The 15,785-nt window shown below is 34.8% G+C and overlaps 2 protein-coding genes across 3 annotated transcripts; one reads left to right on the forward strand and one right to left on the reverse strand.

Moving 5' to 3' along the window:
• Positions 2,113 to 4,539, forward strand: LOC18594180 (protein LIGHT-DEPENDENT SHORT HYPOCOTYLS 7). Its single transcript, XM_018124699.1, has 2 exons — positions 2,113 to 2,887; positions 4,136 to 4,539. The coding sequence occupies exon 1, from the start codon at positions 2,295 to 2,297 to the stop codon at positions 2,853 to 2,855; it is 561 nt and encodes a 186-aa protein (XP_017980188.1). The 5' UTR covers positions 2,113 to 2,294; the 3' UTR covers positions 2,856 to 2,887; positions 4,136 to 4,539.
• Positions 11,877 to 15,501, reverse strand: LOC18594181 (uroporphyrinogen decarboxylase 1, chloroplastic). Of its 2 annotated transcripts, none has more exons than XM_007021674.2 (6): positions 15,411 to 15,501; positions 15,163 to 15,317; positions 14,391 to 14,773; positions 13,994 to 14,278; positions 13,030 to 13,265; positions 11,877 to 12,468 (listed from the first exon to the last, which is right to left on the reverse strand). In XM_007021674.2, exons 1-6 carry the CDS (start codon positions 15,431 to 15,433, stop codon positions 12,300 to 12,302), a joined length of 1,251 nt encoding a protein of 416 aa, XP_007021736.2. In that variant the 5' UTR covers positions 15,434 to 15,501; the 3' UTR covers positions 11,877 to 12,299. The 2 variants fall into 2 exon arrangements, with proteins under 2 accessions (XP_007021736.2, XP_017980720.1); XM_018125231.1 differs by having other exon boundaries at positions 15,394 to 15,500.

Raw genomic sequence — 15,785 nt, forward strand, 5'->3', positions numbered from 1 at the left:
TCTTAAATTAGTGAGATCCACGTCTTTATGATGTACTTATCTCGCGATTAGGTATTAAATTTTAACATTTAAAATGCTGGATGCCATTTTGAGAAAGAAACTTCTATGACTACTATTAAGCTACCTTGCTGATGAAACCGATGGTAGAAATTTGTCAAAGTTAATTACTATTTCATAGTACCAACTTGGTGAATCTTTCCAGGCTTGAATGCTGACACCACTAAGAAAACAATTATGCCCATCAAAATTGTGCGTAAAGATACTCATTTTTTTGCATTCATTCCTTAGTAATTTCTTGGTAGAGATAGAATACAAAAATTATCAACAAATGAGTTTTTCGTGGATATTTAATTTTTCTTAACTCCGTGCCGTATTTAATTAAGAGTAATAAAAACAAACAATTGTCAGCATTTCATTACTTTCATGTAAGAAGAGAAAACATGATTTTCAACGTCTTTAAAACGTGTAGATTAGGCATTTAAATCTTCCATTTCATTGGTGCGATGTACTTATGCTTGGATGTATTACTTAATGAAAATTTGATGTTGGAATCAATCCCCCTCTCTGTTTTTTGGTTCTGACTGAACCTTGACTGTGATGAAGAGGGCGTTGGGTTAGAATAAAACGAGCCCAGGAGGAGGAAGGAATTATTTGAGCAATTGGGCTTTGCGTTTAATAGAATGAAAGCCGGTTACTGCATGCATGCATTCGAGGGGAAAATGACAAGTTACTAGAATTCTTGAGGAGGGAAATCTGATGTACAAGAGCTTGTATGCATGTTTCTGATAAAAAGTCCAAATGTCAATTAGAAAGAATAAAGGAAACCCACAAGGGAAACAACAAAAACATCACTAACAACTTGGTACAAAATTTTTAATTTGATATATTATTTTAGAATCATATTGCATTAACAGCAGTGGGGGGAGGTAGGTGCTAGATATAGTGATGGTAGTGACTTCCATATTCAGGAAAAATTGTTACAGATACAGGCCAATTCCCACAACACCAGGAAAGCCTCCGTTGCTGCCTCGAAACGTGGCGGCTGCTTAATTTTTCCATTGCAGCTGTGAAGCATTGTCATTGGGCATTCATGGTCTTTGTGTTCAATCAAGCTGTGACTTGATCACTGTTCATTATAATAAACAGAAAATCTTTGAGGGTCAACCAGCTCATCCATAATACTGTATTTGGCTGCCCCATCAGCTATAAGAGTCAAAATCAAACTGTTGAAATCTAGGAGGGTGAAATTGAGTTTTCTAAGCTGTATTCATCACTGTTCTGTTATCTGTATCCTTGTAAAAGTGCTTTAAAAGGGGTTGGTAAAAGGGATAAAAAATGAAATATAAAAAATTAATGAAACAGTGCTGAAAATAACCTAGACCGAGTCCTAGAATAACAAAAGGTTGCCAATTCCAAATACAACCGGGAAAAGATTATTAATTTAATTCGTAATTTATAGATCAAATCCAAAAGGCAAGAATATATAGACGTATATAAATAATGATAAGGTAATATTAAATAATTTGTACAACACATGAAAAAAAGTGGATGTCTTATATAAATTATATTAATTCTATCCATGACATAGAAGGAGACGACCATGACCTTCCACCCCAAAATCCACTCCAAATACTGCTAACAAGGTATCAGCAGTTAATAGTTTGAGGAGCTGAATATGTGATTAATTAAGTATCATTCCTTAGCCGTTTGAAGTAATTATTTTAAAAGGTTTTCAGGTAATAGTAAGCAAAAAAATATTGGGTTTGATTTCCATCAACATAAAAGTTGGACGGTAGAGGAGAATATGACTAATGGCATCCTTCTCATCTTATGTAAATCCTATTGTAAAAGATTATAGATTCTATGCTGTCGATTTTGGTAGCCCAAATTGGCAAATTCTAATTAATCAACTCACTCTAACTCGGGTTTAATTCATTGGGGGGAGCTGGTCAGAATTTTTAAACCGTAGTGCTAATTACGCTAATGTACTCGATAATGATTGCTTGGATGATGGAAGCATAATTATAAATATATAGAAAAAAGCATAGTTAATGCTAATAGTACAATTAAAGGAAGAAAATAATGTGATAGGAAGAAAAAGAAGAGCTAAAGCACTTTCATAGGACCCATAGCTTGTCCCCTCATTAGCCCCATGATGTGATCTTCATTTTCCTTCACTTCTGAAATTTTTTTTTCCTGCTTCCTCTTCCATTCCACCCTTTCTTCCCAAGATTCTTTCCTTAATTATCTGTCTCGGACAATACTAGAGGAAAAAAACAACCCTTCATGAGACAATGATGTCAATCAACAAAGGAAAAGAAATAGCAGAAGGGTCTTCAAGATCCACTGCTGCTGCTGTTGCTGCTGCTGCTGCTGCTGCTGATCAGCAAAATCCGCCTCCGCTAAGCCGGTATGAGTCACAGAAGAGAAGGGACTGGAACACTTTTGGTCAGTACTTGAGAAACCAAAGGCCCCCGGTTGCTCTTTCTCAGTGTAACGCCAACCATGTGCTCGAGTTCCTTCGTTACCTTGATCAATTTGGCAAGACTAAGGTGCACTTACAAGGTTGCGTGTTCTTCGGGCAACCTGAACCACCAGGGCCATGTACATGCCCTCTTAGACAAGCTTGGGGTAGCCTCGATGCTCTCATCGGCCGACTTAGAGCTGCTTATGAAGAGAATGGCGGCTTGCCTGAGACCAACCCTTTCGCAAGTGGTGCTATACGCATTTACCTTCGCGAAGTGAGGGACTCCCAAGCTAAAGCTCGGGGAATTCCCTATAAGAAGAAAAAGAAGAAGAGAAATCCATTGAAGTCTAATGAAGATAGCTCAAGTTTCACTATTCAGCAATCTTGATTTCTCTTCTCTATGGTTTTCCCTATAAAGTGGTAATTAAATTTTTTTTTTCCCTTCTGCACAGTCATCTCAGAGTTAGATTGGTTAGCAGTTAAAGATCTGGTGATAGCATAAAACTTTGACTTCATGAATGAAATACAGGAAACAATTGAAAAGCTTTACTGTAATCAATAGATTAAATAAGCTTTTGTCAGCAGATTACTTTAGTTAAGCTGAAAAATACTTTAGAATGTCTGAGGAAGAAAAGTATTAAAAGGAAAGAAGAACAATTTTTTTCTCTCAAACTAAAGCCTGAATACAATATTCATGACATTTAGGCCACACAGTTCTCCCTTCATAATAAACCCTAGAGCCAAGGCCTTTCAAAACCCTAATTTGTATAGTAGTTTACTTTAAGAAAGACATGACACAATAACAGTACTTTGTAACTTTACCTTAATATCAGTAACAAACATTAATTGCTATGGTGATAATGAAAAGCTCTTCCTTCCCTCTCTCCCTCTCCGTCACCTCCCTTAATTTTTTTTCTTCTGATCTCTTTCTTTCTCCCTCTAACTCTCTCTCTCTCTCACATGCAAAAAATCTTAGTAGTTTTATGGTTTCCAAATTTAATAATTCCCATTTCAAGCTTCCTTTTTCTCTAGTCCTAGCTCTTGTAGGATTCTGCACTATCTTGTGCCCGCCATGAATGGCCACAACACTTAGATATAATAATATATGAATAAAAATATATATTATGTCCTTTTCATAATCTTAAGAAAAATTCATGATTGAAGATCTCAGGACAGTAGGATAAACCCAAATGCTTATTCATTGTCTTTGTTTTTTGCTGCAGATAACATAGGCTATCACTAATATCCTACACGCCATAATATTAAATCTCATTGTGCAGCTTTAATTCTCTTGGTCTTTATAGATTTATAATACCCTTTATTTTTCTTTTATCTGTTAATTAACTTGCCATTATATGAATGTCCTTTTCTCTTTTGTATAATTCTATATGCAATTGACCTTTGTTGCTTGAATCAGATTTTCTTTTGTCTGCATCAGAAAAGTGCTAATTGTTTCCCTATTATATTAACCCACAAATGCTTTGCAGCTAATATTAGTGTCAAGCAATGTGACAAAAAACTCTGCAAAAGCATCATAATTATGCCACATCTATGATGTGAAATTCCCAAATTTATTAACAAAACCATATCTTTTCAAATAGCTATAATACCCCAAACTCAAAGCATATTATTCTTAATGATTCTTACATTCCATTTGTCTTATTTCAGGTCCTACAATAAAATTCCAAGTTTGATCAGTTTGCTGCTACATGTCAAAGCTCCATCTTACTAGAATTCGCAATCATTTCCTCCTTGGGTCAAGATTTGGTCATTTAGATAAGTAGAGCACTGTGTTTATTGTTTTAAATGAGAATCAAAGCGGGAAATGGGGCAAGATATATGAAAAAAAAAAAAAACTGGAGTTGAAGAGGGTAAGTTGCTTTTTTCTTCTTTTTGTTTTATATTTCCTCTCCATTTCAAGTCAGTTAGTATTCTGTCAATTAATGCAGTCAAGTTTGTCCCAGGAAACTATTCTCCAGGTATATGTATATTGGTGCAAATACTATTATAATGTTGTACTTCAACTGTTCCAATTTTTTTTTATGATTTTGGATAAAAAGGTTAGCATGTTACTGCTATGTTATCTTCTTCAACATTTAGTACTAGGAGGATATTACCTTTAAATTATTAGAAGAAAATTGATTGAGTGGTTGGCTTTCTAGGACATGTCACATAGAATAATCTAAGTCTAGATTTCTAAAAGGTACAAAAAGATATAGATTCTGTATGTGCAAATATCTATGCATGTCTGTGCAAATATCTACGCATGTTTGTACCCCCATGGTTATAAAGGACGAAATTTTTTCTAGAGGTTTTAGTTGTACTATCATTGTTATATTTGAATATGAGCTATTAGGCATGTTACATGACTTTGTGTTTTAAAAATTAGGAATAATGGCAGTCAAATAAGATTATTGGAGACCTTTTATTATTTGTTTATCTTTTCCTAAGTTATAGTTCCCAGTGGTATCCCCCACTTATAGAATATCTTGTCCCACATCTTCATAATGTGTTCTCTTTGATTTTCATGGTACATCATTGGATTCCTCTTCAAGGTTAATAAATAATTACATTAGCTAGTAATTACTGTGATTAAGCTTCCCTTCCACTCAATGGTTAAGTTCTCCTTCCACCATTTTCATACCCATCTAGCTTAATTTGGATTATCCTGGACAACTCTTGTCATCTGCAAATCTTGTTTCCACTGGAAAACGGGCAATTTTTTCTGATATATCAAACAAAAACCTTGCAGCCTACTTGCAAAAACCTTATTCCTAAGCTTACTTAATGTAGTTATTGTTATAAATATACCCCTCTTTAGCAGGGCAAGATCCAAGGTTGGAACTCTCCCTCCCACTTGAACTTTCTCATCAAAAAGCCTTTTAGCTTCAGTTATCTATCTCAAAATTTCTATCAATGGGTAGAGAGTATTACATTTAACATATTATTCATTTTTCCCTTTGTCCAAAACTTAAACTTGCCCATATTGCCAGATGGATTTGAGAACCCATACACTTCATACAAGACATATTTGGCCCTATTGTTGTACTCAAAGCAACAAATTAACATCTATGGTTCTTTATATCTGCCATTTTCTATCTTTCTGCATTCATGATGAAGATGAGCTTTGCCACTCATTCCTGCTCTTAAATCTAGGATTGCCAACTTCAAAGAATTTCCTCTTCTAGTTTAATTTTTTAGGAAAAAAAATTGACAGGAAACACATAATAAAACCTAGGTTGAGCCCTAGATTGATCATAATTGTAGTATTTATTACAATTCCTTTGAATTTTATAGTACCATAAAATATTGCATGAGGAGTGAGTTGGGAAAGTGACAGATTATTAAGGGTCATAATAATTATAATGCATTCTATACTTTAATTCAGAAGTGAAAAAAATCAAAGCTATGAACATTAGTCAAACCAGTAAATCCTCTAGGAACTATAAGAAAATAAAATGACCCCTTAAGTACAAACTAAAATTTGAATTGTTATGATGAATAGAAGTATATAGAGATAGTCTAATGATTAAGATTAGTCCTTGTTTTTTTGTCTTAAACACCTAGATCAGAATAATTCCAAAATTTATAATACTTGGTTTAGAATTAATTATAGAGAACACTATGGCCCCATTTTCTTTTCTTTCAATGAAAACAAAATATTAATCATTAATTGCAAAGAAAAAAAAAAGAAAACATAAAAAGAAAATAAAGAAAAAGATATGTATCTCTTTGTAAGGTAGACCTTATGGCATGCATGCATCACAGAATTGAACGTGAGTGAATCAAATAAAATTCTAAAATATACACATATTAGAATTGGGATGACAAGGAAACTTCAAAAAAAATAAATAAAGTGGGACAATGAGAATATAATGTACAATCATCAAAGCAGAAAAAGGAAGGGGAAAAAAAGGAAGGCAAAGTAAGATTCTTGAAGTGAAAACTAAAGAGAAAAAACAAGTCAATAAAAGGTTCAATAAGGTTGTTGAAAATTATTCACAAAGTTTAGGCAGAATTGCAATAACCTAATACAACTTGAAAGCGATTTCCTTGTAACCAGGAGAGTCTGATGCCTTGAGGGGCCATGGAATAATGGTGCACAAAATCCTAAGTTTGAAATAGGTGACTAGGCCACATAGATTTGTCCCATTTCCTTTGAAAACTAAGACCAATTTCCATGTCATTGTCTATCTTCTGCAGCTTAAGAAACAATGACAATTTCAGCCTTCTCTTCACAAATACTGTTGCTTATTTTTCTTCTGTTTTCTCCTTTACTTGCACCCTCATTATTCATGACATTACTTCGAAAGCAAGCTTTGTAGTTGGATGCCAGAGAAGCCATTGTATTTGTCCTCTTTCTTTCTATCAATCTGATGAGTCTATCATTCTTCTACACTAGTTCTATGGTGGTATTTTTTTTAAGACATCCCAATATTTCCCTAGTATCATGGGCATTCAAAAAGGAATGACCTATCAGATTGTACTCGCAAGATGCCGATTAGCAGTTGCAGTTTATAGACTTTAACAGGGATATTTCTTTACAGTCATTATAGCACATTTTCAACCAATGTCCATTGCGTTAAGGTTGTACCTTTGTTCAATTCTTAGCACTAGCAAAAAGAGTGGGGCATTTCAGTTCTGCAATGAATAAGGCTAGTGGCTTCTTATTCTCTGCTGAAGGCACATGATATGCAGCATCCATGGAACATTGACAATACACTCTCAATTGGTAGCTTAGACTTTTTTACATAATTTTCTGTCAACAGCAATCAGACATGTACCTTCAAAAAAGGAGGGGAAGGGGTGGGGGGCGGGGGGTTATCTTTTTTTTCTTTTCAAAAACCAAATGTTCCATTATTGTGGTGAATTACTTGGAAAAAATGCTGCCATAGCACTAAATCAAGGATCAAAGCAATGGTACGAAAGGACCAAGAAATAAGACTTTGAGGGTGCCAATTTGATGCTTTTAATCTTCCAGCATCAAAATTACTGCATAAATTTTCATTTTCCCTCACATATGCTGCTCCATTGTTAGGCAGAACTTGAACAAATCAACCTCTATGGTTTCTTTCTCATTAAACACTATAAGCCTGTAACTAAGAGAGCAGTGCAGTCAACTTCTTTCAATTAGTTCATACTTTTTGTTGAATATTGGTGATTCTTAAGGAGTTCATTCGATTCCCAATCAATTTCCTTATCTCAACTTTCTCTTATTGTTTGTATCTTTCTTGTATGCATCCTGTCATTCGCATGTTGCTTAAACTTGTAGCATTTTAGCTTGCAAGCAATGACAGTATGTGTAGATAGAGTCATAGGCTGATGGGAAGTGGTAATCATATCCTTTCTAACTGTAGCCTATAGGAGAAAGAGGAAATCATCTTAGCAGTGTTTGTACAAATCATTAGGGTAGTTTTGATATGCATACAGCTATATCTGTGAACATTAAACAGGTTAATTATCTGCTGGGAAGCAAGAAAATATGCGTAGATAGACAAGTAGGATTACCATAATTCTTGCCTAATAAACTTCTTCAAATACTCTTAAAATTTTCAGAGATACTTATTTTCTTAAGATTTTAGTACGACAAAGTATGTGACTAGATAAGAAATGAGAATCCTTGAATTTCGACTTAATTATAGCAATATCATTTATGAGGGGTCGGACCTGAAAATTTAAACTAAATAATAGTTCTTTCAAATTATTGTTATTAAAATATTTATATTATCTCTTTATTATTATCATTTTCAGATTCTCTGATCATGATAAAACAGAAAAGAAAGATATGACTTGATTGATAAGAAACGTTCTCATTTCTTTTTTATTTTAAAAAACTATATTTAAAATATCGTGTATTCATAGGATTCTCTTCAATAATATAATCATTAAAAGATTTATTAGAGATCTTGTCTGACCACTAAGAACCTTTTTAGCCTAAAGCGTGTTTTAATAGTAAACTTTCAATGCAAATCGCGTTCAAAATGACGTGTCTACAGAATATGTTTTTAGTATTGTCTAAAAATGAAAAGATACATTCCCACTTTTGTATTGTCTTCTTCCCCAAGAAAGCTAAAGACCCTAAAACCATTTCATACCAATGAAACATAAAACAAACACATAAAAGCAATTCAATCACTTCCCCTTTTTTCCCCCAACCCCACCTTTGTCCTAGTCTTATGGCAGGTTTTGTGAAGGGTTCTTCAAGCTGCAGGTTGTTCGAATCAGTTCAATCAGAGTTTCTGCAGTAAAGTAGAGGATAAAGGGTTTAAGAATAGATTGCCTCCTTGAAAAAAATGAGAGAATAATATAGGCACTGAACTATGAGAGGAGCACAATGTTTGCTTTTATATTATAATTGTGAAATCTACTTTCTCAGTGTGACAAATCACCATCCATTAATTTACATGGACTTCTCTTATACTAACACCTGTGTTTCTTTAGAAAAGTACTTTAACATTAATCCTGAATTAATGCAGATGAGGTGTGGGAAGGGAATAAACAATTTTTGGGGTAATTAAATGAACTAAAACACTTTCTTTTCTTGATTTGTAAGGGAGGAAATATATATGATAAAGTTGAAATAATGGATCAAAATGATCAATTAAATACTGTTTTCTTGATCGGTTCCATTAATTCAATGGATCAAGGAAGCAAAACACATATTGAACAATTTAAATGGCATAAAGTCATCATACTCGTACCAAGCTAAATTGTTTGCCTTTTCTTTGCAATGAGAGTAGGTTTTTTATGAGCGGGGAAAAGAGATTCAAACCCGATTAAAAGATATATATATCTATTATTAAACTGAATATTGTAAAGTATCATTCATATTCGTAATAAATGTGACTCATTTACATAAATTTACTCAAGAAGTGACATCTTTTCGAGATACAAAAAAATTATTCCATTATTTACTTAAATTAGGCGGAACCAACAGTTTTCCTCGCTGATTAAAAGAAATGGCTCAAGAATTTAGATTTATCTCTATTACATATCAAAACATATATTGAGATTAGGGATATAGATCTCTACAAGCTCCAGTCTTAGTTGCATAACAGACAGAAAGAAAAAGTGAGAATGGCCTCTTCTGCTCCGGGGATGGGTTGCTGACATTAAAGGTTTGCCTATATTGGTTCAATAAAGCCAGGGTCATGTCAAAAGTGGAGATCATTTCAGGATTGCAAAGCCAGGATCGCTTTGGAAATATCAGTATGTCTTTTTGTTTCACGCCCATAATTATACTTTGCCAGCCAAAAGTCAGATGTTAGTGTTCAAGTTGAGCAATTATTATGTCGAAAGACATCAATCAATAAAAAGGAAAATGTAGAGAATCTGCTAACATTTTAAGGTTTTCGGAAACTTTAATTCCTGGGATATAGAAGTGAGGCTCCAGAGAAGTCTGAGAAACTCGACTCTTGAATTACACACAATTGTATCACCATCAAAGCATGGAATTTTTTTTTCTTTCATTTCAGAACAATTAACATCCAGGCAGTTCTTGTGCCGGTTGAAGTATTCCTTGTTCCTATAACCTTCCAGGGCCCCCCATATCAATCTTACACATTCCTTTTATCACTGTATGGGAATTGTAGGGCATCTTGGCTTGTCACTCTCATAACATCAGGAATAAATTGCCCCTTGTATTAAGGAATGGCAGTTCAGGTAGGGATTTGAAGGAATATATACTTGGTCAAGAAGCTTTTAATCTCATAACCTTGCTGTGACGAGTTGCTCACCTACTACTACTGTTATTGTCATATAAGTTAGTTGCAAATCCCACTGAATTCAAGGTTTTGGCTCCTATATTGCAAACAGAGCTTAGGATATGCACATAAGCCCATTCAATGTATGCAGAACCTCAGCAAGAAGCATCTACTAAGTTAACCGTGATAGTGTCACACATCCTGATGCATGTAAGCGGTCCATCATCAATTCTCAACAGTTGGCAGGCTAGCAACTTCCCCACCTCTTAGTGCTGCATAAAGAAGATTCTCAAAGCTCAACCCTTGTTATACATAAAAGATCCTGCTCTTTCTCAAGCAATCGTGCTATAAACTCCATGCTGCAAATAATCATGGTAACTTTCCTTCTCTCTGATTCCACAGTTTGCAATGAATCAATCAAGCAAAAGGCAGTAAAACTTATCAAATTCTGAATGTCCTATACTTCAAGTTAACTTCATTGTTTCACACTGGTTGCTTATTAACAACTTATGAACAAACCTGCAGAATGTGAGCATTCACACTCCTAAGCAGAAAATTCAAAGTAGAGAACACAAGCATTACTGCCTGCAGTCCTTCCCCTTTGCAGGAAGGGCCTCAGCTTCAAACATTCTCTGGGAGGTCTATCAACTTTGAAGCAAAATCAGCAGCAAAAAGTCACCTACTACAAGTAAATTGAAAATTTTCTCAGGATCTGCAGCCAGCTGCTAGTAAAATACTAGTCTGTTTATTTGAAGAGCAACGCAAATGACACCTACTTTACAGATACATTAATAATTTTAATGGTAATGCATTCTTGTGGGCAATTAGCATACAGAAGAAAGACACAGAAATATCAAATTAGAAAGCGAAGTGCATTTAGGTCTTTTCTTTTGTTGGATTTACTTATTGGCATTGGAGGGTGGGAAGAGGGGGTTGGGGAAAGTAGGGGATGGGTAGGGAAGGAATAATAGGGAACCACAGCCAATGGTCTCAAGGTTCATAAGAATCAATAAACTTGTATACAGATTGGAGAACTTCACCTGGCTAGATTCGTCCTAGCTGCAAAATAAGGAGTTGATGATATGAAGGGAAGAGAAAAACTTAAAGCAAGACATAGCATCCTGCTGGCTCACGAATTGCTTCTCTCTTCATCATAAACAAAAGTCCCTCTGGAACAGTGCCTTGATTTTTACAACTTCTTGAAGAAGAAAAAGGGATAACTTGATGGTTTATTTACCAAAGTTCTACAAAATTGTTTGCTCCATTGTTATAATGCTGTCTCCTATTATGCAGTGCATGCATTATGTCATGCAAACCTTTAAGGGGGCCAGACAAATCAATGTAGTTTAATAATTAACCAATAATCTCTAACAAAATCCAATATTCAGCAATCATTACATAAATAATTCAAAGACAGCACATGCATATAAACATGGAATCTCAAAAATTAAAATAATATCCCTCAAGCATATATAGAAAGAGAGATTTCAGCAATAGGCCCATCAACACATACACACATACACATATTCTCAGATTAAACAATAGAAAGCTAGCACAAGATTGTTAGACTGATCAAGCTGATTAAAGGCAGCCAACCATATTAGAGAAATCTTCTTTGTGACAGTTCGTCAAGTAGCACTTCTTTAGCTAATAAGAATAAGTCAATCTTTCAAACAGCTGGGGTCAAGTGGTAGTGATTATATTGATAAGGTCAAAGAATAAATTCATTACGGATGTAAATATTTGGCTATAGTCCATACATCCTTTTGCACATGTTTTTACTAGTCACTTCAAAGCTCTTGAATGTCTCTGCAGCTCATATCCTCTACCACCCAGGTAAAAGGGGAAAACAAAAAACTCGAACAAAAGCTTGAGTATGCATAGACTTCAAATATACAACAAAAAAGCAGGATACTGATTCATCCCCCAGCAATTACTAACTGGCACAATGAATATACCTAATTGGCTTATCCTCAAGCATGTACAAAAACCAAGCTCTAATCCATCCCTTTAAAAATGCAAGTTGATTTGAGATCAATAGATCATGATGCACGGATAAGATGTGAATTTAACCATAAATGGCCAATTTATAGAAAAAAATTACGTGATTTTGCCTAACCCTAATGTTCTCAAACTACCAATTTAGATTCCTCCACGGCATGATTTTGAAATGAACTGTCATACTTCAAGCTTTTTGTGACTTCAAAAAAATGTGCAACAGCTTCTTCAGGTGTCCCGACTAAAATGCCATGACCCAAATTGAGAATGTGGCCACGTGGTCCTGCACACTTAACAACCCTGAAAAATAGATTGTACTAGTTTAAACTACTGGATCAATCAGAAGCTTATTTTAAGTTATATTTAACTCAGAAACATAAAATCAAGATTCAAAAGCTTACACATCTGAATCTATGTGACTGATTTTCTTACACTGGCAATTCTAGTGCCTTTGAATATACCAACATACATATTGATAAATATTCCACAAGTCAATAGTTGTGGAAGTAAGGTCAGACACACAGGATAATACATTTAGTCCTTAAATTAGGTACATTACTTTTGCAAGAATAAAATCAATAAAATTTAAATTGAACAAGACATTCATTATGAGTCACTTTCCCCTTCATTTATTGGTGGATGGTTGGGGCTACTGGGAAGACAATTTCAACTGCCACTACAAGACGTAAGGACCCCCTCCTTACACTTGCCATGACCATAGATCTACTGAACCGTCTTTCATTAATAAAGTGGATTTTGTGTGTGTGCCCATAAAATATTAGCAACAAAACAAGAATCAAGATTCAAATATAGATACAAGCTGGCAAGATTCAAACGCAAAGTTCGATTGACATGACAAACCTTTGAATTTCCTCTGTCACTGCAGGAAGTGAAGAAAACAAATAAGCAGGGTCGACATTTCCCTGCACACTGATATCACTGCCCAAACGCTTCCTTCCATCAGCCATATCCACTGTCCAGTCAAGTCCAATCACATCAACCCCTGTTCCTTTCATGCGCTCAAGGAGGCCACCATTTCCATTAATGTAGAGAACAAGTGGTGTGTTAGGGCATTTACTCCGTACTAAACTCACAATCTGCAATTTCAGGAACCCAATAGATGACTACAAGGGTAAAATTAAAAGGTATAAAAACATGTTATCTGGGGCAAATTTTCTCAAACCACTGAACAAGATTTGGTTGCATGTAGTAACTAGTAATGGAAGAGAGTATTGTCTAATGTCTCTGTCTCCTCTTTATTTATATATTTATTAAAAAGTAGGGCTCTTCCCTTACAATAAATGAATTTTCAAAACTCATGCTCCTATGCTCCAATCTGATTGTTACTTTTGCTAGGGAAAAAAGCGAAACATATTTCTAGGTTCAAAGCAAACAATCTTTTGAAAAATTAAAGTTTAATTTTAACTTCATGGATGAAAAAAGTGCATGACTGCACTTTCATATCGAACAATTACTTGAATTGGTGTTACATTTTAATCATTCGCTCATTTTTAAAGAAAAATGATTTTGTTATTACAATTTTCTATCACTTTATAGCACTTTTTAAGGAAGCAAAAAGTAAGAAGTAGAAACAGCAACCTAGCCTGAAGTATCATAAATTTTTGCATAGCCACTTAAGTGATATTAACAATAGAACTAATAGTCAAGGCAATATAAGAGAGAACTTTTCCACTCATTCCATGCATATTTCATTACTTTTATGACAAAAATAATGAGCTATGAAATTTCTAAGCAATGAGGTGAGAATGATTTGGTAAGTCAACATAAAGATGCTTTATCCAAAATCAACTAAGCTCCAAATTACCTCTGTTATATAAGGCTTTGACCATTGCTCCCACATATCAGGTGGTAGTTGTCCACCCCATGAATCAAAAATTTGTATGCAATGTGCTCCAGACTCCACTTGGTAAATAATGTATTCAGATATTGTCTTTGTTAAATGAGAAAGAAGAGTCCTCAATAAATTTGGAGCTGTGTGGCACATACTCTTTATGGTTGTATAAGTGCGTGTTGTACCTCCCTCTACTATATATGTGGCTATTGTCCAAGGTGCTCCAACAAAACCCAGCACTGCAGCATGACCTCCAACCTACATAAAAAGAACTTATATTAAAACTAATGGAAATTTGGAAATTATAAAATTTGTAGAAAATTAGTAATCACAACCTTATCTTAATCATGCAATGAAAAAGGAGAATCACCTCCTGGCGCAGAATCTTAAGGGATTCCCCAACAAAATGTAGTTTCTCCAAGTCAATTGGATGCAATGACTTCAAGCCATCCTCAGAACGAATTGGTGACTGAATAACAGGACCCCTTACATCTTCAATGTCAAATGGGACACCAAATGCAGGTAGTGGAGTAAGTATATCAGAGAAAATTATCACTCCATCAGGGCGGAAAGCTTCCCAAGGCTGCAAAGAGATTTCCACAATGAGGTCAGTTGTCTCCGACCTCCGTCTGAAGGATTGGTGTTTCTCTGCAAGCTTTCTGTAAACAGCCATATACCTTCCTGCCTGCCGCATCATCCATGCCGGAGGCCGACTTACAGGTTCTCCTCTCGCGGCCTTAACCAACAATGGATCTAAATAAAAGATGAACAGAGATAAAGAGCATAAGGAAGTTGAACGTAACTCTAAAGTCCAAACACAGAAATGTTCTTGCCATCACTGGCATACCAACATCATTACAAAAATGCATATCACACTAGCAAGGTAAATAAAGGTCAAATTTGTACAGATTACACAAAAGAATCCCAAATTGACAAAATACCCATCTTGGTTCCACAATGCCATGTAAGTTCACAGCTTTTACAATTAACACCATTCATCATATTATCATCTCTTCAAAACATCAAAAATTGTAAAACCTCATCATAATACAATTGGATATTAACATTCGAGGCAAACTTTACAGCCAAAACCAAATATAAAACAAAAAAAAAAATCAAAGAGATGAAGAAGTGAACTTTACCAGCAGTAGAAGAAGAGCAAGCTATAGAAAACTTCTTAATTTTTGTCTTTTTAGGAGATGAGAGAAAAGCTCCAGGGAAGCCATTATTTTCATTAGAGTGAAAACCCAACTGCACTGTCAAGCTTGAGGATTTAACTCCCAAGGAACTGCAAGCACTACATTAAAAAAAAAAGAAGAAGATTAAAGAAAAACCCTTATACAAATCAAAGTCTAAACCTTTTTTTTCCTTACTGAAATGGGATTTCGACCTTGCTAGTGAAAAGAAGCTCATTTTTCCTTTTAGAGGAGAATCTGGGGAGAGAGTTTTGGAGTTTGGGCGGAAGTTCTCTGTTTTTTGGCTCTGTTTTCTTATCCTTGTAAAGAAGTCGATGGTTTGACTTGGCTATGGTAAGCTAAACAGATGGTTGTGATCTTGCCACGTTGGAAATTGGATAAAACGGGGCCCTACAATCTGTTGTCAAAGTAGACGCTGTTTATTTTTTTTATTTTGCTTTTTTTTTTAAGAAAGATTTTATTAAACAAATCCCCTGCATCATTTGTCAATTAACTGGTGGATTATTATATACTGCAAAGTTTTTCTCAAGAAAAGTCCTCCTTAGCCATATGATTCTGTAAAAGGGGTT

The sequence above is a fragment of the Theobroma cacao genome, chromosome 7 (genome assembly GCF_000208745.1).
Source record: "Theobroma cacao cultivar B97-61/B2 chromosome 7, Criollo_cocoa_genome_V2, whole genome shotgun sequence".
Lineage (NCBI taxonomy): Eukaryota > Viridiplantae > Streptophyta > Magnoliopsida > Malvales > Malvaceae > Theobroma > Theobroma cacao.